A 27,685-nucleotide genomic window follows, 5' to 3' on the forward strand; every position below is an offset into this window, starting at 1 on the left:
TGTTTTCGCAAGTACAGTGATGTTAACGTAGCTGCCTTTTGTAGCCGTGCTCGTAGCTGCAGTCGTGTTACAGCCGACGCCCAAATGCAGATGTCGTCGGCATATATTGATACTTGAACTGTGTTGGGCAAGCATCTGACTAGGCCAACGAGCACTAGGTTGAATAGCGTCGGGCTCCAACACTCCGCCTTGCGGTACTCCACGGAACGTTTGGTGTTGAGTCGTGGCGCCATCCTCGGTGATCACGAAGAAATGCCTGTCGGTCAAATAACTGCACAGCCACTGAGAAGTGCGGCCACCGATTCCGGCTTCAATCAGAGCATCTATAATGGCAGACTATGCTATATTATCATAGGCGCCTTTTATGTCTAGGAATAGTGCCGCAGTGAGTCGTTTCAGACGTTTTTGATGCTGAACAAACGTAACCAAATCGATGACATTATCTATGAATGAGCGCTGAGGGCTCATAGTGCGAGTACGATCATGAGGACGAAAACACAATTAAGCCCCTTTCAGAATGCTCTCATTTTGAGAAGCCAAGACACAGACTGACATTGTCACTAATGGCATTAGATCGACGACTATTCAATTTAAGAGTATGGGGGACCATCATCAAGGAAAGCGTTGCAAGAGAGCTATCTAATAGCGTTAAAAAGTTTCCCCAGTATGTGGCATAGTTCGGCACAATTATTGAACCTGCATACACCATAGGGACCTTTCATAAAACAGTCGTGTTCATATGAGTTTTTATTTGTACTGTAATTGTGCATTTTGTATGCTAAGTAGACGCACTGTTTTCTCCGCCCTGGGGTATTGATAGTTTCTTCGTGTTGTGTTGTTGACAGAGTAATCTGCAGAAGACTGTATGTTATACGCATGTGCAAATATGTTTGCAGATCATGTTACATGTGTACATCATGTGCATTATAGTGCGTCTTATCTACAGGGTGACCATCTATAAATTTTCCTGAATGTTTAAAAATTGCCTATTGCAGGTAACATGATTCTAGACTTTTAGCTAGATTGTTCAGTTAGGCGGCCATCAGTTGAACAAGAAATTGAAATACACATTCAAGTAATCAATAGCAATTCACTAACTACCTTCCTAAATATTTGCGACACATATTGCAATTTAGGAAATGTATCTGGTGAGTTTGCCAGGCACATCCACTTAGAATGTATTTCCAAAATCGCACCAGTTTGGAGATATGCGCCATAAAACTCGCCGTAAAATAGCACTGTTGGTCCACTTACTTTGTTTAACAAAACGCTCTTTCATGCATTGAAGCACACAAGCAACTTTAACTCCCATGGATTTCGCGCCACACTTTGGGAATTAATATCTCGGAACTGGTGTTACCTTGGAGGTTCGTTTCAAGTGGATACGTCTTGCAAACTCACTGGCTACAATTCGTAAACTGCAATATGGGCCGTAATGGGCCGTAAAGTGAATAATTGATAAGATAATTAGGAAAATTTTGCTAATTGGTTGCTAATGCTAATGTAATGATAATTGCTAATGTGTTTCTATTTTTCGCGCTAGCAATGTCCGCCCCTGTGAATAATGTAGCTCAGGGACAAATATTACGCTATCAGCGCCAGGCCATCTTTAAAGATTCCAGAAAACTTGGAAATTATCCCCCCGTATATCTTAGGTGTACAAGAGTATCTGTGTGCAAGCTCTTGCTCTTTGTTGGAAAACGCTAGTGGTGCGCAATGATTATAAAGCACTAGAGAAACAGTTCAACTTTAACTTCGAAGGCATCTATTAATGTTGCATGAGTAAATTGCAAATCAAGACGCACACGCTAACCCACATCGGACTTAGAGTTTAAGCTTCAGATTGGATGTGAACAGAGGAAAATATTTAGTTTTAAGTATACTAAAGGCAACACAAAATAAAAATAAGTAATGCAGCAAATGAAGTGTAACACAACGACCAATTTACTTATTTTAAGAACTATAATAGAAGTGGGCAAATAAGAAAATCTGAAGATGCAAGATCATAAAGAAGAAACGAATGACAAAAACTTGAACACCACACTGCATCTAGGCACATTTAGGTGGCTTCTGCGAAAAGGTAATAGGTGACTTGATGCCGCAAATGAAGCATATTCTTTTTAATGAAACGTATTTTTTTTATTGATATGATATAAGGAGATGTTGGCGCGCAATTTAAGGCGCCGGCTACTCCTTATCTCTTGGGTGGTTCTGTCACACATCATTCAGGGTTCACGGTTACATATCAAATAATCTTTTCACACAAGCACCAGGACTTATAAAGCAACGTTTCCACAGGAAGACTATGGCAAATGTCTCCACACCTATGTAGTCGAAAGTCTCAAAAGTACAAACGATACTGTCGCCTAATAACACATTTTCTAGTGAGCGGGTCAGCGGGTACATACAATATACATGACAAATGTCTCCACACTTATGTAGTCGAAAGTCTCAAAAGTACAAACGATACTGTCGCCTAATAACACATTTTCTAGTCAGCGGGTGGTATATACATCGTGTAAATATATTAGCACATACAGTCACAACAGAGCAGTCAACATAACATAATTCCCAAACAGATGAATATATAGAGTGACATTGAAATGAACAGAACAATGAAAGCACTAATAACGTCCCACGATGCCGCTGTCTTCAAAAAAAGTCTTTAGTGCTTTTAAAGCGTTCTTCTGCAAGGCCGTTGTTGGCCAAGGGCCCAAAAGTTTCGTTAAACTGAAAGGTCTGCGGTCTAATTTACTTAGCGCTGATTAAGGTCGGCATCTTGGTGTGTCGTGATGTGGGCAATCTAGAAGGAGGTGATATATATCTTCATCTACAAATCCACAATCACATTCGGCGATTTCCGCTCGGCCAATTCTGTGTAAGAAATGCTTTGTGTAGGCAGTGCCTAGCCTTAATCGATGAATAAGCGTTTCCATAGTTCTATCTAATGACAATGAAAATTTGAATTCAATAAATGGATCAATATAAGTCAGAGCTCTTAGAATTCTGGTCAAACCAAGTGTTTCTAGACATATTGAAAGACGTTGTCCTTATCACGGCCGCTCAATGGAAACAAGGTGCGGCCTACCGCATGACGCGCCGTCAGTGGGTGAGGGAGTGACAAGCGGAGTTTTCAGTTGCGGCCGCTACTATGGGTGGGGCGCTGCACATCGGCGAACGTGAGCGAACGTAAGGCGCACGTTTCCAAGGGAGAGCCGGCCGTCCATGTGGTCCATGCGCCGGGAAGCAAATGTTGAGAAGTAGCGTGGTTCCTGTTTCACGTACGTTTTTATTTTATCGTCCAGCTGTTTCGTTACGCGTTTCTAACGTGGAGTCATTAGATGCGTCACGGCATACGCAATGCCAAAGAACTGTTGTGTGCCGCGATGCAAATCCAATGCTGCGAGGAACTCCGACCTTTCTTATCACGAGCTGCCGGCGAAGGAACAACTCCGGGATGTCTGGCTGCGGCATATTTCGCGACAAGGCAACCACAAAGGTAGCCAGTGGGTGCCGAACTCCAGGGCCGTCGTTTGTTCGCTTCACTTCAAGGAGGACGACTACAAGGAAGGATTAAAACGTAAGGTGCTGCGGCCGACAGCCGTGCCGACTCAATTTCCGTCGTACCCTGTATACATGCTGCCCGCGGCTTCGAAGAAACGCCGACCAGTAGTACGTGTCGCACCTGCCACTGTCATAACTAAAGTAGGCGACTCATTGCAGGAGCTGTGTGCAGGATCTGAAAACGAAGCGTCCCGCCGCTCTGATGCGGACTTAGGTAAAATTGAAGGCGACGTCGAGCTCCGCGCAACGCCGCCGCATGCGGACGAGGTCGCTGGTCCGGAAAACTGCTTGGCCACAGGATGCAGCTTGCAAAGCGGTGTGAAAGCGCAAGAATGCCAGACTACGTTCTGTTTGACAAGCTTTATGGCAAATACCAAGAGAAACGCGCACCGCCTGCAAATGCAAGCTAGCAGACTCAACGAGCGACTACAAAAGCTGCAAAAAAAATGCGACGACGTTCAGGAGAAGCTAAAGTTATACGAAGGGGACCAGGCGGTGCAGGCTATAACGAAGATAAGAAAAGCAGCAGCGGAGGGCGACAAAATTGCCGAGTTTCTCGTTGAACAAGTTGAAAATTTTAGTAAGGTCAGACCAACATGGCAAGAGAATACAGTTCGAGAATGTGTGCTGTGGAAGGCAACGTCTCGTAAAGGGTACGAACACGTGAGAGCGAGAAAGCTTCTCAGGCTGCCTTGCCGATCTACGCTGCAGAAATTTGTTGGGTCATCTACAGGAGAGACCGGAATAACTAGCCTCATCCGCGAACGTCTCCAAGTGGAAAGGCGTAGTTTACTCTCAGAAAAAGAGCCGTACTGCAGCCTCATAGTTGACGAAATGTCAATACAGCAGAAAGTTACTTATGATCGACAAGTGGATAGAATTTTTGGGCTCGTCGATGTACAGTGCCAGGCGCGAGAACCTGCTGTTGTGGTAGCCAACAGGCTTCTTTGCTTTGTTTTGCGTGGACTCTCAACAGTATATGTGATTCCAGTAGGTTATTTTTTTACGAGAAATTTGAAGCACGATAAGCTCCTTCTCCTGACGCGCAGTGTCATCAAGGCAGTTGAAGAAATAGAATTTCGAATTGTCCGCATTGTCACTGACAACCACCAAACCAACACAGCCATGTTCCGGAACTTGTCCGATGACAACACACTCCAGCATGTCGTCCCACATCCAGAGCGCGAAGGCGAGCCCCTATTTTTGTCATTTGACCCCAGCCACCTGATCAAAAACTTAAGGACGAACTTGCTGGAAAGAGAAATGTCCGACGGTATCGAGCCAATCAAAGGAGGCGTTTTCCTGAAGACACTCTACAACATCCAGAGAGATATGCTTGTTAAGCCAGTGCGACTGTTGAGCCGAGCTCACGTTGAACCCAGCAATCTTGAAAAGATGAAGGTCTGTCGCGCGACATTGGTTTTCTCGCCTACGGTAATCGCCATCCTCGAGTACCTTCAAAAAAATCCTCGATCACATGAGAAGGCTGCGCAATTTCAGGATTGTCGGTCAACTATCACATTCATGAAATATGTTGGGTTGTGGTATGACCTCCATGACATTTCTGGTTGGAAATCGAGGGAAAGGCCATTCGTCAAAACTGAGGATGATAGGTTGGCTTGGCTTGAAGTTGACTTCATCAGTTACCTCGAAAATGTGAGACGTGAAAGCATGAAAGCCCGTATGCAGTCGCTTACAAAGGAGACCTACGAGGCTACCGTAATGACAACTAGATCAACGGTTGCCGTCGTTGAGTACATGCTGACCGACCTGGGGTAAGCACAAATTTTGCGAAAATTTGCCTGCTAATTTCACGTTCTGATTATAGCTTGGCTAATGTGATGCGTGACTTCAAGGTGTTAACCATACTTGTTTTTGTTTGGCTTTTAAAACACTGCAGCTTCAAGTACGTACTGACCCGTGGGCTCAACAGCGATCCAGTAGAGTCTGTGTTCAGCTGCTTCCGCCAATTCAATGGCGGTAATGACCGAGTTGATGCAAGAGCAGCAGTCTTCACAGCAGAGAAGTTGCTGAAGGTTCGGCTGCTGTTTGCTTCTTGAAGTGTCTAGTGTTTTGGTTTTTGCAAAAGTGGCAATCGCCAACCATGTTCTGGGGCACAGGTCGGGATTTTACAGGCTGCCAGCACTGGAAACGCGCCATCAAGTTCAGAGTGCAAGACAGCGCTGAAAGGTTGGAACCACGACGGTGACCGAGAAGACCCAGCTATACCGGAGGCAGCCTTGGCAGTGTTGTGGAAGTTGCAGCATGTGATGAAGCACGACGAGGTCCCTCCACACCTTGAGTTCGCACCGCTCACATACATGGCGGGGTACCTGGCTTTCGTCTGTGAGCAGAAGGTGAGCTCTATTTTTTTAAATGACCATGCCTACTCTATGATTAGCCATTTCAATATTGGTCAAGTTGAAGAAAATTGACGCAATTAGTGAAATCTGAATCTGTGAAATTATACAGGTGGCGTGCCGTGAATGCAAGGTGCGACTAAAAGGAAGTGCTTCGCGGGCTGGAGCGTATCACTTCACATTCAGTCTTGACCAAGGTGGACTGAGCTACCCGCGGCCTGAAGTCGTCTGGTTATGCAAGCTGCTGTGTACTTTCGTCGAATTAGCTCTGCAGTCTGTTGAAGTTTATCGCTGTGGGAAACTGTGCCAGCTCCTCTCATGTGCTGTGCTCCCACACCTCACGGTTTGCCCGCTCATGTGGTGTGCAAAGTGTACGGACCATGATCACTGTCGAGAGCTTTGTGAGATATTTCTAAAAAAGTTCCTGAGACCCCTCCTGGCGAACTGGGCTGGTGACCTTACCAGCTCTTTGGACAGTGTGCTCAGGCTTTCAAGAAAGCCTCTTTCCCGCAAGGTCCTGCGTTTGTAGAGAAGACTGCAAACCTTGAACAGTAGGGTTCAAATAAAACAAATTTGCATTCTGTGAGTCATGCGTCATCTTAAACGAAGCCCTATTTTTTTTAAACCTGTGCTCAGAATCAACAAAAACCGTGTTTTGCACGTCAGCACCACTCTATATCTTTAGTTCCATATCTGAAGCTGCGCTTCCTTCACGACACAGAAAGCAACTGAAGATACTCGTAAATCCACATCATTGAGGAAGTCATCGGTGTAAACACACACGAATAGAGCACTTGAAGTGACTCTGCGGTACCTGCCTGTCTTCATTTTTCTCGTACTGTCTTTATTTCTGCTTCGTTTTCCCTTGCCGAATATCGCGCCTGCCACCCTCTCGCGCGCAATCGACACATCTCGACGCCGGGTCGCATGCCGGCGCGCATTGCCTAACCCCAAGCAAATAACTGCGTTTTCATATGTAAGCCCTGGAACCACTACACCCTTCCCAAACAGTTCTCAATCACTGGTGGATCTTCCCGAGTCTCTAAGGTGCGTTTCTGTAAGCGCATGCACACCTGTTAGTTGTCAATTTAACTGTTGCTCCTCAATCCCTAACCACTTTTCGTTTCATCTGCCGCCGTGCATAGTTATGTAGCCTTTTGCACGACGATACTTTTTCTATTGTTGACGGTGATGCTAGTCTGAGGTTCCACCTTCTTCATTACTACCTAACCTGGCCTCCCGAGTCCCCGTGGGCCCCCCTCATTCGCCGATGTGCAGCGCCACTACCGGCGCGGCGGAGAGAACAAGAACTATCGCAATCACCGGCGGAGAGGCGCGTTCGGCAGGCCGCACCTTGTTTCCATTGAGCGGCCGTGTCCTTATAATGCAGCGTAATTCATTCTTTGATATTGGGAGCGGAGCCGGATCATCTTTGAGGTGCGCTTGTCGTGCTGCTTCATCGGCTGCTGTGTTGCCAGGAATGTTGCAATGCCCTGGTATCCACTGGGATGCTATTGCATGTTTCGCTTCGCTTGCCTTTGTGAGGTTTTTAAGTGTTTCATATATTACACTGTCGCTGAATGTTTTCCCCTTTGTGCTGCAGAGTGATGTTAGAGCCGCCTGTGAATCGCTGAAAATTACCCATTTTTTTGCATATGTTACCGACAATATAAATTTTACCGCACATAGGATTGCGAACAGTTCAGCCGTTGTCGACGATGTCGCACGAGATAACTTAAATGATTCTTGTTTGTTGAGGTGCGGTATAATGAATGATGAAGTTGAAGAGGTTGCTGTACTGGAGCCACCTGTATAGACGTGTGTGTATCCTGAATACCGCATATATATCTGTTATAGTGCTAGTTGTAGAGCAGCGTGAATGAACATGTCTCTTTTGCTGAATATCCCTTCTACTGACAATTCGATTTTTGGAACTGTAAGCAGCCATGGAGGATATTCGATGTCTGAGTTCCAAAATTCATTTCCTGGCAATATGTGAAGATTTTTTTGAATTTCTATATGAACATAACTTCTATCCCGTTTCATTATGTCTAGAGGCAATGGGTGGTTTTTATGTTGGGTTTGAAGACGGAAATAATGCCGGCATGTTTCTGTAGTTCGCATAACTGAAAATGGTGATTGGCGAGCCTCAGCTATTACAAGAGAACTCGAAGTCGCTCGTGGAACTCCTAGACATAGGCGTAGTCCTCTAGCTAAAAGTCTTTGAAGTCTCTCTTCTGACGTGTGGGAAAGTCCGTGTAAGATGGGCGCGGAATATGCAATTTTTTGTCGTATTAACGCATTGTAAACAGTCAGCATGGACGATACTGATCCGCCCCATGATGTGCCTGCAAGTCTGCGAAGTACAGTCACTATGGCATTGACCTCGTTTTCGAGTTTTTTTAAGTGGGGTGCCCAGGATAGCTGCCTATCAAGTATTATGCCAAGAAATCGATGCTGTGTGACAATCATTAGAGGGTGTCCTTCCAGATTAAGAGTGAAATTTTTAACTGCCTCCGAGTGAAGGGCAATACAGCAGTCTTTGCGTGTGATAGTACCATTCCTCTTTCTCTCAAAAATTGGTTGATGATATTTATGCCGTCTTGCAATGCCATCTGGAGTAGTTGAGCATTAGACCCAGATGTCCAAATACACACATCATCTGCATACAGTGAAAACTTTAACTGTGATGGCAGTCTTCGCGTTAAATCAGCCATGACGCAGTTAAAAAGGAAGGGGCTGAGTGCGCTTCCCTGTGGTACTCCCTGTTTGACGATATGTTCAGCACTCTTTCCTTCACCCGTCTGAACAAATATATTGTGACCTGATAAAAATTCAGAAATCCATCGCAAGGACCTGCCAGACAGATCAAGTTCCAACATGCTTAGCAAAACATGAACGTGACTAACGGTATCAAATGCCCTCTTGATGTCTAGGAATACTGCTATAGTCATGTTTCCACGTGCACGCTCGTGCTCCACACAGGTTACTATATCTAATATTGCGTCCACTGTGCATCTATGTTTTCTAAAACCTACTAAGTAGTTGGACAACACCTTCGTTTCATTACACCACCATTGAAGTCGCGCGTCAATCATTTTCTCCATTACTTTGCATAAACAACTTGTCAAACTAACGGCGCGGAAGGATTCAAGGCACAAGGGCGTCTTACCAGGTTTTAACATTGGTATGATTCGAGCGACTTTCCAAGAGTCGGGTACAGTCTCCTCTATCCATAAGTTATTATAGATGTCTAAGAGAGCATTTGTACCTGTCGGTCCGAGGTTTCTTAGCATATTGTACGTAATGGCGTCCGGCCCAGCAGCGGACTTTTGGCGACATGATGCAATTGCACATTGAAGCTCGCTTAATGTGAAAGTATGATCTAATTGAGGATGTTGGGCCCAGTAGCAAGCAGTAATTTTTCGCTTAGCCAACTCTACTGAAATTTCAAATTCTGTGCATTGTGATGAAAAAGCAGATCTGGAAATAAGCTCACAAAATTCATCTGCAACTATTATTTCCCACGTGTCCCGGGCTACAGCGAGAGCACGAAATGGGAAGCTTTGTGTTACAGGTCCGCTTAAAGAACGAATTACTAGAAAAATTTGTGGGACAGCCGTGTGAGGAGACAGCGTGCCGCAGAAATCGCGCCAGCGCCGTTTGCTTAAGCTTTCCATTCGTCTGCGCATTACATTGTGTATTTTCTGAGCGTTTCTGTATGCTTCTAAACTTCCGCTCCATCGGTAAGCTCTTTCGGATCGGCGTCGGATGGCTCTTAGGTGTTCATATTCTCCGTCAACTGCAGCATAATCTTTTGGTATTAGGACCGTCTTTGTGCATATGTTCATATTATCCTGCAAAAATTGTGTAAATTTTTCCACTGTTGCATGTTGGTTAATTTGATCCGTTAGGCGGTACCGAAAAGCTTGCCAATTGGTTAGTCTGCTGTAACGCCTGATATTATAGTGCATGCTAGGGTAGTTAACAAGGATGGGAAAATGATCACTTCCGCGCGTTTCCATATCTGTTGTCCATCCCACACCATTCACTAGATCATGTGAACACAGGGTAACATCTATGCAGCTTGAGTAATTATATCCACGAAGGAACGTTGGCGACCCATCGTATAAAACAGTCAAGTTGCATTTGTCTATGGCGCACTCAATAACATTACCCCGTGCATCACAATGATCACTGCCCCAGATGGTGTTGTGCGCGTTGAAGTCGCCACATATAAGTACATTAGAATGAGCTATTTCGAAGATATCCACTAGCGCTTCTACTGAAATCCGGTTTGAAGGTTGTAGATATAGATTAATCACTGTTATACAGAGCTTGCTAAAGGATACTTTACATGCGATGAATTCCGGGAAGTCTGAATCACTGGACTGAATTTGATAAGATGGTAGGTCCTTTCTGACGCACAGGAGCACTCTGCTAACAGCACCTTAACGAGAAGTCTTATATATCACATAATTGTTGCATGAACCAATGCAGGTTAAAAATCAGTTTCATTATTTACGCTAACTTCACTACGACAATCCGTTATAGCTGTGTGCTTTATTGGAAACGTATATCCCCCAAATCAGAATAACAGGCGATAGACAGAAACTTTGGTCCTTCAAGTACCTTCGACGGCTCAGAAACAAGAAGAAAAGGCTATACGCAACTGCATAGCGTACAAACTCACCCGTGGTATGGGATAAATATGGCTCATTTTTGAAAGTTTACTGCTCATATTTAAGAGAGGCTAAAGAAAAAATACTACTCGCAATACCTACTTTCACTACTTAAAAATAACCCCCAAAAATTCTGGCAGGCGATTTCACCTAATAGTGGCTCGCATCACATTTCACTAAGTGATGGTAATCAAGCTCCAATCAGTGACAAGGAATGCCTAATCGTCTTTAATGCATTTTTATCATCCATATTCAGAATAGAAGACCGTTCAATCCTGCCGGAAGTCGTTGATCTAGATTACCACTACATGCAATCCACCAATATAACAGAGGATGGTATCACAGGTCTCATAAATAACCTTAAGTTGACTACTTCTTCGGGTATCGATAATATTAACTCAAAAATTTTAAAGAATACAGTCACGCTTTCTAGCAAATTGTTATGCATTATTTTCCGCCAGTCGTTGTCATCAGGCTAGCTTCCCTTAGACTGGAAAATTGCAAAAGTGATACCAGTACACAAAAGTGGCAGCAAGAATTCCACAGAAAATTATCGTCCAATATCATTGACAAGTATTTGCTATTAGATGCTTGAACATATCATTGCACCTTACATATATCATCATCTGGAATCAAATAAATTTTTCTTTATTAACCAACATGGGTTTAAGAAAGGCTTGTCATGTGAAACCCAGTTACTAGAATTCACTACAGACGCATTTTAACATGGACCATAATCTTCAAACAGATTGCTTTTTTCTCGACTTCTCCAAAGCCTTCGACCGTGTAGCTCACTGCCGTTTAATTTCCAAGTTAACCGTTCTCAAATTAGACTGCTTAACGCTCTCCTGGATTTGTAACTTCCTAACAAATCGTCAGCAATTTACAGTCGTTAATAATTTTACTTCACCCCTTGCATATGTCAGTTCCGGTGTACCGCATGGTAGCGTACTAGGACCCTTGCTTTTTCTTATTTACATCAATAATCTGCCCAATAACATCTCATCATGCATGCGTGTTTTCGCCGATGATTGTATATTATATCGACCAATTCGCATCCTTGATGACCATCGCCTTCTTCAAGAGGACCTTCATCTCGTTACCAAATGGTGTGAAGACTGGCAAATGAAACTTAACTCATCTAAATGCCAACTAATGACATTCACACGAAAAACATCAATTCATAGCTTTTCCTATTATATAAACACAAATATAGTATCTCAGGCATCAGCATATACATATCTAGGCGTAAATCTTACATCGAGCCTTTCCTGGGCCTTTCAAATTGCAACCATATGAGCGAACGCTTCCAAATCTTTTGAGTATATTCGCAGCAACTTGCGTAATTGCCCATCTAACATCCGTAAATTAGCATTCGTATCATTTGTACGCCCTCAGTTTGAGTTCGTGTCCCCTATATGGTCTCCCTACCATGAATACTTAATCAGCATGTTAAAAGCCATCCAAAGCCGAGCCGGTCGATTTATTTCCCGAAATTACAGCTACCAATCAAGCATTAGTCAAATAAAACTCGACTTTTCCCTTCAAGCACTGAGTAGCCGACGTGACATAGCACTGCTGTCCTTGCTCCATGGATATTTTTACCAAATGAAGCCATCAAACTTGCCACTGGAACGCGCGTCTTGCACATCACGACGACTTTATAATGATTTAAACCTCACTCGAATTTATGGCAACAAAAACGCGTTTAACTTCTCGGCTCTACCACGAGCGATTCGGTTATGGAATTCGCTTCCTAAAAGCACTGTCGCTCAAATGAGCAATGATAAATTCAGACAACTACTGAACCTACAGTCTTCATCATAACAAACGTATTCATCTGTACATATGTCATGTCAGATAATACGTGTCACATATGGGTCATGACTTTCATTTAGTTGTTGTTATTGTTGTTCCAATTTTGTTTGCTTTATGTGCTCATGCTATATACGTTATTTTGCGTGAGTGTTACATCGGTTTTTATGTTGCCGTGAATTGTACTTTTCATTCCTTTCCCGACAACTCTTTGTACTGATTTACCGTTTTTATTTGTGACACTATTTTGCAAGCACGTGATCATTATCAACATGTTTAGCTCTCACATTTTTTAGCGCCCATATATCTGTTTTCTCTTGTCATTTGATCAATGACGCCCCCCTTACTCAATGCTCTCTTTGGGGCCTGTAAGGTACATTGAAATAAATAAATAAATAAATAAATAAATAAATAAATAAATAAATAAAGGAGTTGAACTTGCAACTTTCCCTTTCGTAAGTCGCACACTTTTTCGAGGGAAAATTCTTGTGCTCGTGTTGGCAGGTATTGCGAATGGCAGCAATATGAGAGGTTAATCTGTTTTGTCTCATGCGAGCGGTTCAATCTGCTAGAGTGTGTTGGTACATCAAGCGGCTAATTTCCCCTGACACGCCTGAAGGTTAATAATTTCGTGCTTGTTTTTACTTTGTAGCGATATTGCTTGAATTCACGAACTTCTTAATATCTCTGGGGGTCTGTAATACGGATGCTCGTTTCCCCTCTTCCTCCCTTTTCTAGCAAAACAGACTTCCAACATTTTTGTTTATCTTATGAACCACATGATGGGAATGAAATGAGCGTTAGCAAAACGTAGCCTGCGCAAAACAGGCTATGACGTCACACCTATACAAACAACATTGTAAAGTGACTTAAAAGCGTTAGCGGGAGAATGGGAATCTGCTTCCACCGGTGCTCTCTCTTTCTCTGTTGCGTCTACCGGTACGCTAATCTTGTAAGCGTTGTAATTAGTTCCCCCGGAAAGAGAAGCACAACTTCCGAGTTCCGGTTGGTCGCTGTTTTTGTAATTGCGTCTGCAAAGGGCGGCAGAAAAGGAAATTAAGGCATGGAAAGCACTGGCACAGAAATTTGGTTGAGTGCAGCAACGGAGGCACACTAAAGCTAATTGTCGGTGGACCGGTTCGGAACAGAGAGCGAAGGTACGCGAAGCTGCTTAGATGAGATAAAAATAGGAAAGCGGGACAGCATTGTCATGCCGCGCTAATACCTGCTTGCGTATATTCATCGAAATGTCGATTGCATGTTAAAAATTCTTACCTCACATTGGTAAATCAGTGTATGGATGGCGGAAGCAGATTATCAACTTTCAAAGGGAGAGAAATAAAGTTAATCGTGTTCGAGCTCCCGTTGTGCCCAGGTGAAGCATGGGATAGCGCTTAATTATGCAAGAAATGCCTGTGGAGCTTTCACAGGCGACATGACTACAATGCTTTATAAGAAAGATTCTCATCTGCTCATGCACTTCACTACCATCTTTATGGTGGCATACTTAGATCAAAATCACGCTTATTACGAACCGATTTTATCGTCCAAAAATTGTGCAAGAAGCCTATGGAGAGTCACCCAATTACAGATGCCTTTCCACGTCACATCAGTTCGAACGAATGAAACATATGAGGACACAGCAGCATCGCTTGTTTGCCTGACGCTCTAATAGAAAAGCGCCAGACGGCTAACATTCAATGGCCTGATTTCATCTGGTTACCCTGATGAAAGGTACTGTGCAGCAATCTGCGTCAGGCTGTCGAAGGCCGCCTTGACGTGCGATAAGTTACGCGCGTGATAGCGCACCGTACCACGAGATACTAGCAGCATCACGCAGACAGAAGCGAGCGTGCGTATAGCCATACGACCCACAAATGTGATCGTTGGATAGTTCAATAACGCCTTCGTAACACGTTCCTGAGGCAAGAAATACTCCTTGTTCCTTACTTACGTGCGTCAAATTTTAAACCCGGCACTTTCTAACTTATGTGAGCATCGACTAAGCGTAAGTAAAACTGCAATGCACCTCTTTTGTAGCCAACACTTCTTTGCCAAGAACCTTTTCGTTGCAAGTGAAATCAAATTGCTGCAGAAACAGCGATATAAAATACATGTGGAGAGGAATATGGCATCCGCCGTGAGAAGCGAGCTCAAGATATCCGCTTATTGAAGGTAGTGATCAATAAATGAATTACGTTTACTGCTGCCCCGCCTTCTTCTATCCATAATTTGTTAGTATAAGTAACCTACGTTCGAGAGTGCTGCTTAGCGTACCGATAACGTGCTTAATTTCATTAACTGGATAAGTATTTTCCTCAAGACTTAAAATACGAGACGCCTAGACGGCATTGAGGACGTTTTTATGTTTACCTTAGCTCACGCAGGCAGTCGGCTGTGTGCTTTTTGCGAAGGACCTATATATGCAGAGGAGCTACATGGTGAGACGATACCATCTAAAGTTAAGCTGATCCTTTATAATGCAGTATTCTCATTTCATTTAATATGTTGCCACCTTGTATGGAGTACCACGTCAAAGCAAAATATCAGTAAATTATTACTGCTGCAAAAACAAGAAAAGGCTGTTCGTCATATCGCAAACGCGCCATTCGACGCACATGCATCTTACCTATTTTCGAAGTTTAATATCGTTTGTCTAGCAAGTTTACATGAAGTTAACCTTGCCCTGAAATACCAGAGGTACTTTAAGTATAACAATGAAGCGTTCCTGGGGTTGCGCAACCTAACAGAACCAACAGACATATCCTATAACATGGCTGCTACCACTCTCCCGTACAAATGATGGATCAAATCGTCCATCCAATCGCGTCCCATCCTTATTGAATAAACTTCATGAAAGCGGTGTCGAGATAACTGATATTACCAGGAAAACAATACGAGACTTCCTAATTCAAACTGATTAATTATTTTTAAACGTTCCTTTGGCTAGGGGAAGTCACTACTTACCTCCTTTAATTAAGTGGTTTTACGTTTTGATGACATTTTCGCATATAGGATGTAACCTGCCAGACATTTATACACACCTTTATTTGCTATGTTTGCTATGTTAAGAGAATGTTATATGATAAATTTTTCAGCAATTGAAAATAATTATGTATATCTGCTATGTACTGTAGATTCATATATGTCATTTGTACTGACTAAACACACTGCTTGTATCACTGATTGTACATTTCACCTTGCACGTTTTCACTTATACATGTGTACATCGCACACACTTAAGTGTACAAACTTCATTTTATTACGTCCCCGTTGTCATGAATACGGGCAAGAACCTTGTCAAGCTGCAAAAAAGTAGCTTTGATTTCCTGTACCAGCGTTCATTTTTTTGTAAGTGAATGAATTCGAAAATAAAGATTGATTGATTGATTGATTGATTGATTGATTGATTGATTGATTGATTGATTGATTGATTGATTGATTGATTGATTGATTGATTGATTGATTGATTGATTGATTGATTGATTGATATAGGAACTAACGTGACGCTGGGGTGCCGGCTGTAGAAGTGTGCGAAGCGTGCCAAGAACTTAGGCAACATAAGCCGAACTGCAAGGTTACTCTTCTCTTTCACCATCCATTTCCACCGTAATCATTGTCAAAAATCTTTTGAAAACTTGAAGAATTTAGCAGTGGCGATAATTGAGCGCTAGAAAGCGAAAGCAAGCCTCGTAAAAGTACAGAGGTGAACCAGACAACCGCTCAGTTTGCTATCCTAAACAGACAATAAGCGAAAGGAAAATTCAAAGTTGAAAAAAGGGAAAGAAGGAACACTGCGTGTACGCAGGACTATGCAATGAACTATAAGCGGTCACTGAAACCTATGGACTTCAAGAAGTACAATGTAGCGCACGAATAACTTTCTGCGCCAGCGATGAATGTGGCCACAGCACAAGAATTCTCGTCTAAGCAAATGTTTTGGAGTCAAGCCGGTTTAGTTCAGCAAAAAAACCGATGACCCACGTTAAACTACATGAAAGAGGCAACAAAGCTTAAAGCCGAATGTAACTGTCCTTAAGCTGTTCACAAATTCAGTTCAGTTCAGTTCAGTTCAGTTCAGTTTCATTTCCCTAAAGACCCCTTTGCTAGGAATATTACATAAGGGGTGGGCACAGTTGAGAATATAACATAAACATAGGTATAGAGAGAAGTTGTACAAGAAAGCTACATTTTCGCAAGTGCATAAAAACAAAGAATAACGCGTGAAAAAGCAGGTTATTTTCCAGTCAACAAAGGCGCATTTTCGAAAAACGATGTCGGGTAAGTGATTTCAGCGACGTGGTGGGGAAGGGCGTTCCAGTCTGGTGCTGCGCACAAATGTTCTTGCTGAAATTACGTCCCTCGCTGTTGCCGTGCTCCAAACGCAGAACTCACGATCAGGCACGCCACTTGTTTGACTAAATCAATTTGACAAACACGCTGCCGCACCATTGTAATTTTGTGACTCACTTTGCACTATAAACACAGTGATCATTTGGAAATCGTTGCCGAAAAAGCCAGAGCAGACAGTCTAACGAGAGAAAGCGTTGAGAGCACGCCAGAAACAGGATTCACCTGAGGTGGGTAACTGTCGTCGAACGTGACCTGACATATGTAAAGTTTCGTGTCAGTTACTGTTTCTTCTTTTTAAGCTAGCGCTCTTTAACACAGCGGTCATATGAGTAAACTTCACCTTCGTACAGACATTGTACAGCTATGCATTTTCTATGTATCTAGTGATTATTTCAATTACGGTTTGTTCAATGTGGCATCACACGGGAGCGACGACGATGACGCGGTAGATGCATGGGTGCTTGCACTTTTAAAAGCAAGGACGTGTACTCCGCACACGCACGGATTTTCGCAACCTACCGGTGTAACTGTAACAAAACAAGCTGCCGTTTCTGGCGCGGTATTATGTAATTTCGGAAGCTACTGCATGTCGCAACATCAATGTGAGTAATATGAAACTCGCAAATGCACGAAGTACTTCAAAGTAACATTAAACATACTTTTTTTTTTATTTGAACGATTGCCCAGTGCATGCGTGGCAGAATTAAGAAAGACATAAAGGTGGCAGCGTGTTTCCTCTAAAGGCCGAGAAAGGGCTAACAGGATTTTCTTTTTGCTGCCGCACTGCTGGCAGTGCGGACCAACATGTCGAACCAGTTGGCCCAAAGTTCCCCCCTCTTGAGCCACGTGTGTTACATCTTGTTCTTCAGTATGTAAGGCACGCGGCGCGCAGATGCGACGTTTTGATGCCGTGTGTTTCATGGTAGTAAATCTCAGTTTCTAGTTACCGCTCGTCCAGTCCACTGTTTCGTCTCACGCCCCGTCTGAAGTCGCGGTTCTTTTTCTCCTTAAACATGTCGCACCAACTGGCCCAAAGTTCTCCCCTCTTTAAGAGAAGACGTGTTTTGGGCATAATAGATCGTATTTTGGTGACAATCTTCTTTTATTTATAAATTATAGCAAGGAAGAATGCGTTTGTTGCTCGACATGTTTGATCTGTCTCTAAAATAAAACAACGTTGCCGCACAACGAGAGCTAGACAGCTCACATAGAATATATCAACTCGACGTTAAGAAACACAAGCTTGGGCGAGCTATCACATTCACCATAAATGTTATGCCAGCTGGGCTGGCGCGAGACATTCCGGCAGGAGCCTTCAAGCAAAGTCACTTGAGGATCTGCGTCATAAAAAGGATCTGCCAATCACTACATCTAACAGCGTGACGACGGCTTCGCTAAAATTCGGAACCGCGAAACTTCCCTGTAAACTTGGAAATTGTTGAAAACTAAAAAAAGTGAACAAAAATGCTGGGAAAAGCGGGGACAACGATTAATTACATATATATAACGTAAACAACGAGCTGACAGGATACAGAAAATATCCTTTATGCGCGCGCTCACTCAGCGTCCTCGCTTGTATTGCTGGGTGGGAAACAACGTTTTCATCGTTAGCGAAATCGAAATGCCAGCAGGCAGCGATGGCGCACAGTGCATTTGCAGCCTTCACTCGCGCTCTCTCGGCGGCTGTGAAAAGCCAGGCGACGGGCCGGACTCTGAGCTGCGACTTCGGCCCCGAGGTCGCGAGTGGCACGAAATTAAATCCTGTTCTCCGATTCGAGGCCCCGCCGCACGCTCTCTCGCCTTTGCTGCGTGCCTCGAGCGCTCACTGGCGGCAGCTATGCTCCTCGCGCTGGAGCGCGTATTGATCTCCGCACGCTCGCCTCGCATGCTTCAATGCGCGCCATTTGCGTCGGCTGACGTTTCTCTAAATATTGCGTCAGAGCCTTAAAGCGCTAGCTAACACGAGCGCACGCGTCTAAGAGCATCGAAAGACATGCGCGTCACGGAAAACTAAAAACGACTCCGAGACGAGAACCGCCAGCGGCGGCTCTCAAGCTCTTGGCGTGCTTGGAAGAGAAACGCGAGTTAGGCGGAAAGACTGCGGGAAAGCATACGAGCACCCGGAGTTCGCGCTCCGTCGGGCGCGCCGCGCCGTATTGCAGAAACTCTGCGTAGCCGGTTTGCGGAAGGCAAGGTAGATATTTTCAAATGCGAAGCATCTCTTGGTGAACATTTTCCGCTTTGACAGTATCTATCTATTTATCTGGCCGCCTACGTCTTGGTGCTCTCTATGGTCTTTTGGTAAACTTGGTATTTACCAAAAGGGGTGTAGTATGACAACAGTGTACGAACAACAGAAATGATCGGGCATGACATGAATATCAGATCATCAAACAGCCGCGTACGTTTTGGTGCTCTCATGACCGCTTCGTAAACTTGGTAGGTGCCCAAATTGGCCTAGTATGCCAAGAGAGAGAAATAATACGTCATGACATGCGTGTCATGTAGGTCATGAAACAATCGCCTACGTCTTGGTGCTCTCATAGTCGTTTCGTTAAACTGGTAGGCTCCCCACACACTGCTTCGCGTAACATCGGTTCCCACAGGACGTGGGATCTGCCGGCTTTTTTAACACTGCGCACATGAGGACCACACAGGCGTGCGACCGTTGCACGACGGTATAACACGTCTGGTCTGAGTGAGTATTAAACTTTTATTTTCTTTACAGCAGTGATTCCTATTGACTTGTGTTCCAGCACAAAGTAAGGACGTAGTTGGAGTATGTCGACGATATATATGAAAATTCTTTAATGTTTTCTGTTGACTGCGAGCTTAAGTGGTGCGCACAGACAATGGAAACATGCTGCGATGTCGCAAGGGTTCATGTAGAGTATTCACACTGCTATTACACTGCACACGGTTTCCTGCGCATAAACGAAAATGCACGCAAGGGCGCAACAGCGGTCCAATGGGAATAATAATAAATAATACATAAAGGAGTTCAAAATTTTTCATTGACTCATTTTTTTTACCTTCTTTTTGCTGTTCATTTGATCCGTCTGCGTAGTATTTGAATAAGAAACGCTTATTCTGCCTTTCGAGCTGGATCAGGCTGTTGGACACGAATGTTAACAGGATCGCGAGAAGTCGCAATAAGGAACGTCTATCAGTCTCTTCCCAGAGAGACAAGTATTCTGCGAGGCTAAGAGCCAGAGGTTCTAAATGAGCTGAACGGGCTTGGCAGCCGAGCTTGCATCACCAAGAAGCGTGCTTATTCCCGTCAGTCTCGCGGTAACTAGGCGCGCCAAAGGGTAGTTATTGAACGAACCTAACTCATACTGGCGGCCGGCTTCCCCTTCTCTCTTTGGCGGTTCGGCGAAGACATTTTAAACGGCCGCCTCGGATCACGGCTGTTTGCGCAACGGTCGTTTTCTGTCGTCACACTAAGGCTCGGGCGGCATCTTGGTTGTTGATCGACTTATATACGTGTTTCGCCGTTTCCAAGCATTCGAGAAGCAGTCGTGGCTTTGTCTGTTTGATCGCCTTGCATGAATGCCTTTCTAATTACGGGAATTAACACATGTCCAGCCTAAGTTTTAACATGAAGACAATGACGGCAGCCTGCGGTGGATTGTCGTCTCATACAACGGGCAGCCTTTTAAAGAAAAGAAAAAACATCGTTATTTTCACGAATGATTATTTGAAGCTCCTTGATATTGACTTTCAAAAGTTTAAGTGTCTTAAGCTTTCAGTGAGATACCGGTCCACAAGCGAGCCCCGCTAAAACTTAGTTTTGACAATATCCAGTTTCAGATAGTAGCGTAAATGAAAGTAGCCATATGACTGCAGTAAACGCGCATGTTCCTAGAACGAGGATGCCGATTAACGCCTCGTTCTGCCACGAGACTCAGGAACAAGGACGTCACATATTGGATTAGTTATTTCTGCATTATTAAAAACGTAACAGCGGGCCTTCGGACGATGTGATAAACAGGAAACTAGGAGCACTTGTACTTGTCTGCTCTTCGGTTTATCCATTCGTCCAATGTCGCGCGCTTGCATTTGAAAGGAGCCCTGCAACACTCTTTGAGCATCATAAATAAATCAAACTAGAGGCTAGCGAATGGTTCCGTGAACACTGGAGCCGAATATTACTCAATTACATACAACGGGGAAGCGCAAAATGCCTCTACGAAAATCAGTCGTGCTTTCCTGCGGCTCCGCCATACCCCCGCCATCTAAACTGCACATGATGACACCATGGCACTCTCGTACGACTATTGAATAGATGTGTTCAGACATCACGAAAAATGTCACCTTTAGAAAGATATGTGGCGGAAGGTTTAACTCCAGGAAAATAACAGGAGGAGACAGAAAGAGCGCCAAACAAAGGGCACTCTTTCTGTCTTTCCTTATTTCTTTCGTTGAATTTGCCCTTTTGCCCGAGATCCTTCTTGAGCTATACATGAACTAGCCCAACATAGTGCTCTGGTAAACATTAACGTTATCAACGGCCACAAAAATGTTGGCAACGATAACAATGTTCACGATACTTGACGTATTAGAAAAGTTGGGAGGCAATTCCACCTCCAGTTGAAGTCTATGAAAGACAAAGTCTTGCTGAGCGAGATGGTTGATGAGATTGGGGCGGAGTCAGTGCGCACTGCACTTTATCGCGTCGCTCCTCGCGTAAGAAGCGTAGGAGGAGCGCCAGACTCAATTTTCTTTACTGAACTATCATCAGGATTCGCCCGCATTTTTACTAAGACGACGTGTAAATTATTTTATGTAATTCCCGAGATTTAACATGTCGAAACTACGATCCGATTATGAGGCAGGCTTTCATGGCTGCGAAAAGCGTCCGTGGACTAACAGTTACGCTATCAAGCTTCGGTGCTGGATGTTCTCTGTTTAAATCAGGCCGTTGGGAAATTTTATTGACTGATTTTTTCAGAAAAGCCAATTTCGCCATCAGAGCGAAACAATGAATGCGATAGCCACATGTTAGATTATTAGATGAAATAAGGCTCGTAGCTTTAGCGGCCGTATGAACTGCAGTAAAAACACACTGGCTAAGTAGAGACGTGCGGCGTGACTTGCGCAGGCACGCGTGGGCAGTAAGATCGTGATGAGCGCGAGCAGCATCGGCTGGAACTACAGGATCTTGTCGGCGTTGTCGCCTTGTGTGGACCTCGCGTTCCCGTAATGTGGCGTACTCACGCCGGGCAAGACGTGTCTACCTGCTTCACGCTTTTGAACTGCAAGGTTTTGTAGACGTTCTCACTTAGACTAGGCCTCGTGTTCCTGCAGCGCCGCGTCTGGGTCCCTCCGGCGCTAGGCTTCAGCGTGCGCCCAACACTGTTAGACACGGCGTGCCGAGCGACTGCTGCCGCAGACCTTCTGGACAGAGGGTGCTTCCGCGGTGAGCGTGCACCTATGGAATGCCATCCACGTTTCCCAAACAGCTGGAATCAAAACCTTAGTCACCTCATGATAATTGACGAGCAATTACGTGTCGCGTCTTCGTTTGTTCGACGACCCAGAGCTGACGAACGAAACAAGTTTTTGAACCAAAAACTACAATGGGTCATCGGCCACGATCGTCTAAACGGCAACGCCAGTCTTTGTGTGCTTCGCTCGAAGCACCAGCGCCCGCCTGTACCACGACGTGGGCCCGCTGCAGACTATTGAGAGGCAGACAAAGACAGCGCACCCCTACCGTTGCAATCCTTGCTATCGGTTGCAACAGTTAAGCCTAGAAAGAGCCAACGCTGACAATTTCTGTGAAACAGCATCGACCCCTTTTCACCTGCGATTGCCTCTCCATTGCATCGACGGCGTATCGGAGGTCGGACGCCACAGGTGGAGACCGGCGAGGTGGTGCGACATAGGTGAGATTTAGCGGACTGTGCTGCGATTCCAGTTGGCCGAGGGATGGGCATTGAATTACCTCGTTGAGCGAAACAGCAAAAAAAAAAAGTACCGAAGAACCGCAGCGCGGAGGTGTGAGTAAGAAATTCCTCAGACTTTCGAAGTCAGCGCACGTTTCGCTGTCGTCCCATGTTTCTTTTCAGATTTATTTTTCTTCCTCGCTAAATGCCGGCAAAAAAGGCGAAATAAACAAGTTGATCGTTCCTTCGCCAACCGTCAGCACTCTTCAGCACGCAACATCACCTCTGGACGGACAGCGTTGGAGGTTTCCGGACGCCAACATGGTAGAGGGAAATACCGGCGTCCCGGAGGAAGCTCCTCGGAAATCCAACAACACGCAGCATCACATTGTTTCTGCATCTGTAATAACTCACTGGTCCTTGCGCACATGCCGGCCCTCCTTCCTTCAGTGCGTTTAGCCTTTAGTAGCAACTTCTCGGCTGGCGTTCTGACAAATGACACGCGGAGGCATGTTTGCCCAATAGGGACGCGGTGCTTAGCTGCAGAAACTCCCCACCGACAGTAAAAACTATGGCTACTACGTGTCAGAAAATGATGCCACAAACTGGCAGGGCCTGCATAGCTGTGTTGCAGTTCGTTCCAGCAAGCAACGCTGTTTAGACCATGCAGCTCTTTCTGTGCACCAGTCTGTGCCATTGGAACGCGAGCACGCTTAGGCGCATTTCACCGTCTGGCGATCAAATTCCGACGCATAAGGAAAGCGTACAGTTGATGTGAGTAATGTTCTTCAGAAAACGTATTAAAACTAGACAAATACATTTAAGACTTTCTAGACAAGGACTTTTAAGCGCAATTATGGACGACGGCGAAAGATCCCAGTGATAGTGCACCATGCACCTCAACGCGCTGGCTTGCACGCGCGATATGCTTAACCATGTTCTGTTTCGACTGTTGGGGCATGCGCGCGTGGTCTAACAGAGCATTGGGCTGCTGTGCTGGGTGTGCTGCGCTCGAAAGTTCCCGTGGGACAACTTTATTCGTTTATTTCAGATTCAGATATATTGGTTCAAAACAAAGTAATTACACCATAAGAAATATACAGACAAGGCTTCCAAAGTAAAAGAACTGTAGTGGGGCCCTCGCTTAATAATGACAACATTGATGGTGATATCTGCAGACAGCACATGAGCGCTATTATCAAATAGCATCGACAGATCAAACACATTATCATACGTTTCACCATGGATGAAAGCATGGATGAAACACTAGAAATGACATGTGAGACATGTGATATCTATATAATGTATGTTAGTATTATTGAGGCGCAAAGCCTTAGGTGCCTATGTTGGTGGTGACTCTGGCCAAAATACGCCATGACGAAAAACGGCCGACGTCGCAAAGAGTAAAATCACGTCAAAAATGCTCGCATTGACGTCACATTTCTCAGGGAGGTTACTGTAAACAAAGTATATTTGTGGCTTTGAGGAGAAAATTTGGTACATTTCGGTCTGGCTAGGAATCGGGCCAGGGTGTGATAGTGGCACATTTCCCTCAAGCCTCAACTGCTGCGCGGTTCTGACTTACTAAGGGTGTGACGTGTGCCTTGTGGTCACAGAGACGCGCTCGTGCCACTGCTCTCGCGTTCATCGTCGTCTTCCTCCACCGTTGGAACCACTCAACATTCCAGCGTTCCCATAGTGCCCCTCCATCTGGGAAGGCGCTGACGGCACTGGCCCACTCCCAGCAGGTGCAGCGATTTCGGTGAGCTCGGTCGTGCGATCCCACGTACAGCTGCCACATTTTTTTATAAGCGTATCTAAATCGTGACAAAAAGTGTGACAAGTGTGCATCCAGACTTTCGCCGCACCGTTTCACAAACATGTAACACCTGCTTATTTTTTATATATATTTATATATATTCGGAACATCACAGTGACCAGAGGTCCTGGTAACACGTATCTGCCCAAATTTTCAGGCTGCGGAATCTCCGTGATCGGCCCATGATAACAGGCTAGAAAGATACCCGTTAGGGGAAAGTTGCGGTAGCTCACAAAGGAAGACTTCGTCATTAAAAATTATGGAACACCGCGGCGTTAAGAGTGCCTACACAAATATTAAGTTTTGCACTTCCGGCATTTGACGGCCGTTGACTTTTGGTGTTGTGTCGCGTCCTACACTGCGGAAGATAGTAACGCCGCTGAAGTTTGGCTGACCACTAGCAGAGTGTGCGTGTTCACGTTCCAGTGCGTCTTTCGCTTTGTGTATAAAATTTGTGCGCGCACATAATGATTTAAACGTAAGTAGACGCGCAGAACGACCGTGGCGTTTGTAGTTTTAACAGCTGTAGAACTTGTAGGAGGCACGCTTCACTAGGGTTTTATAGAAAATGAACGCGAAATAACGACGTCAGTGTGCAGTTGTTGGCAGCAAAGACGGCGAGGGTAGTAAAAATGCACTGCACCGGCTACCGCAAGACGGACAGCTTCGGCAAGCCTTCTTAGGTGGCAGCCTCTGAGTTTAGCGCCGTTTCGAAGGCATAAAAGCCCGAAGTAGTGGTGTCTATATGAAGATTCCTACCAAATTTAAACTGCGTGCAGTTCAGTGGGCGTTGCATTGTGGACGCATAGTCATGGCCATAGCCTCTGCAGTAGAAACCGTTGAAGTAGGAGCGGGAGCACCTCGGAGGGGATGAAAGGCGATTTTTGAATGCAGTTAATGCCGCTTCTACTAAACGCACTGAAAAAAAAACTGGAAGGGACTTAAGTTTCGCATTTAATAGCGGAATGTGATAGCACTAAAAGATCCCTGACTGCTTCATCACGCTTCCCGGCAACTGCAGCTTATGTAACCGTACTGTTTACCGAGAAACGCTTATTGTTTCGCACTCGTAATATTTCACTAACATAAAAGGCATGCGCTGCCAGTGTTTTTTTTTCATGACATTTGTTTGTGGGCTGTCGTTCTCAAAACACCGAAGAATAACTGTAAAGAGTGTAAGGCAAGTTACCAGTAACCTTAGTGATAGAGGAAGAACTTTAATGTTCCGTAGGATATATACAACAATTTTCGCTCACTGGATGGCCGACGCCGGATGCCGACACCGGATTTTGTGCGACTCGAGGCCCTTGAAGCTATCGCGTTGAAGCCTGTGCGCTCAAGAGATATTTCTACAAATTCCTTGGCATTCGCATTCGAATGCGTTGTTACTGTTTATTACTTGTTTTTTTCCACGGAAGGTCGTGGGTTCGACTGCCTTAATTGACGCGACTTTAATAAACTGTGCCTTAATTGACTTCACCTTAATTAACACCAAAGGTCGTGGATTCGACTCTCACCAAAGGTCGTGGGTTCGAGTGCCTTAATTAAATCTGTAATAATTAACTGTCTTAACTTCGCCTTAACACCAAAAATTGTGCGTTCGGCTTCCACATAGGCTCGAGGGTGCAACTCCCACCGAAGGGCGTGGGTTCGAGTACCTGTATTAACTGTAGCTTAATGAACTTTCCCTTGTTTTTTTCGTATGGTGAGCGGCATCGAAGCCAGCTGTGGAAGAAGACGACGACGAAACCGCGAGCAGTGTGCGTGTCTGCGCGAGGCGAACTCACTTGGCTTTCTGCAGCGCACGCCGCGTTGTCCAGACTATCGGGCGTAAGCGCCACTGAGGGCTTTCGCCTTAAAAAGTTCACGCTAACAATCGTGGTGCCCATGGTTCAGCCGTGACGTCCGTCGTTGCTTGGCGTCGCACATGGGTGTTTTTGTGTGCGTGCGAGTTTTCGAGCGGTATCCCCGAGTTATGTGTCTCCCTGTGGTATAGAAACTGCGATCCTTTAGAAATCAAAAGCGCACGTGCGGCCACGGCAACATGGTGATGTGCATATCGCGTGTAAGAGCGTCGGTTTGCTTTCGAAAACTTTGCTTGACTTGGTTAAAAAAAATGCCTTGACTTGTATATGACCAAGGCAGTTGGACAGAAAACTGCGGAAGCATGTAGCCAATGTTGTAGATATAATTTCAGTGCATCTGAAGAGATAAATCGAATGAACATGGGCTTGGTAAAAAGTATGACATGTTTTTTTCTTACTGTTAGAGGTCCGAGCTTCTCTGCTTCCCTCCAACGTCGGCGTAAGATTGCTATCGCGCTCACGTCTGACTTTTTCCACCATGTTTCCGTCCTACGACTTCATAAGCACAAGCGCCACATCAGAACGAAAAATTCTGGTAATGTTCCACAGCATTCTGTTGCATTAAAAACACGGGTACCATATAACTTGGTTATCAGTCCCTATAAGGGAAGCTCGAACGAGTATTATCGCAATCATTCAGTTCCCTTGGACCGCTACTTCGCCGGCTTTATTTGACTGCTAGTTTTGCCTAGCAATGGTGGAAAATCGTGTCGCTTTATTTTATTTTTACCTCGATTGCAAAGTTTGAGCCATAGAAGTTCTTTCTAAGATTTTATCACGACGTCAACGTCTGAAAAACGTAGTGTGCAATTGCCGTCATCGTTATCAAATTCATACCCTGCAGGCGGGTTCATCCATCTTGGAAGCTTGTTTCGCTCTTCATATACAAAATCAAATGCAAATGATGTAATAAAATGTTTCGTGCGTTACTTTCGAGTACTCCTGTCGCGCGTGCACAGGAGTGCTATAAATTGTGCTCAAATATAGATATAGCTCTTTGAAGTAGTGCTTTATAAGCGTTTAGTAAATGTCCAATTTACACATGAGCATTCATAGTTATCAACTTCCTGCCTTGGCGACAAATCTAATGCGCACCTAATCGCAGACGATATAATAGGTCAGGGAAGTACTTAACTAAGGTAGCTTAAGGCTATGATTGAAGACATCAAAATACAGACCTGCTGTTTCATGCATACTATTTTTCAGTAAACATTAGGTTCCTTTAGGGTATTTTTAACTTAATGCGATTAGCTTTATTTGCCTACATCAGTCATTCTGAGCCTGCCTATCTATCTATCTATCTATCTATCTATCTATCTATCTATCTATCTATCTA

The 27,685-nt window shown here is 44.7% G+C and overlaps 2 protein-coding genes across 9 annotated transcripts in view; one reads left to right on the forward strand and one right to left on the reverse strand.

Moving 5' to 3' along the window:
- LOC142582157 (uncharacterized) overlaps positions 1-6,453 on the forward strand; it is a 55,506-nt gene extending 49,053 nt beyond the window's left edge. The window contains exons 2-5 of the mRNA XM_075691553.1: positions 4,614-5,339; positions 5,465-5,600; positions 5,685-5,921; positions 6,037-6,453. Of these exons, the coding sequence (XP_075547668.1) occupies positions 4,614-5,339; positions 5,465-5,600; positions 5,685-5,921; positions 6,037-6,453 (1,516 nt within the window). The remainder of the gene's footprint in view (positions 1-4,613; positions 5,340-5,464; positions 5,601-5,684; positions 5,922-6,036) is intronic.
- Positions 1-27,685, reverse strand: part of LOC142582334 (irregular chiasm C-roughest protein-like) — a 940,430-nt gene that overhangs the window by 413,040 nt on the left and 499,705 nt on the right. The window lies entirely within an intron of this gene.

Source organism: Dermacentor variabilis, chromosome 5, assembly GCF_050947875.1.
Source record: "Dermacentor variabilis isolate Ectoservices chromosome 5, ASM5094787v1, whole genome shotgun sequence".
In the NCBI taxonomy this organism is placed as follows: Eukaryota; Metazoa; Arthropoda; class Arachnida; order Ixodida; family Ixodidae; genus Dermacentor; species Dermacentor variabilis.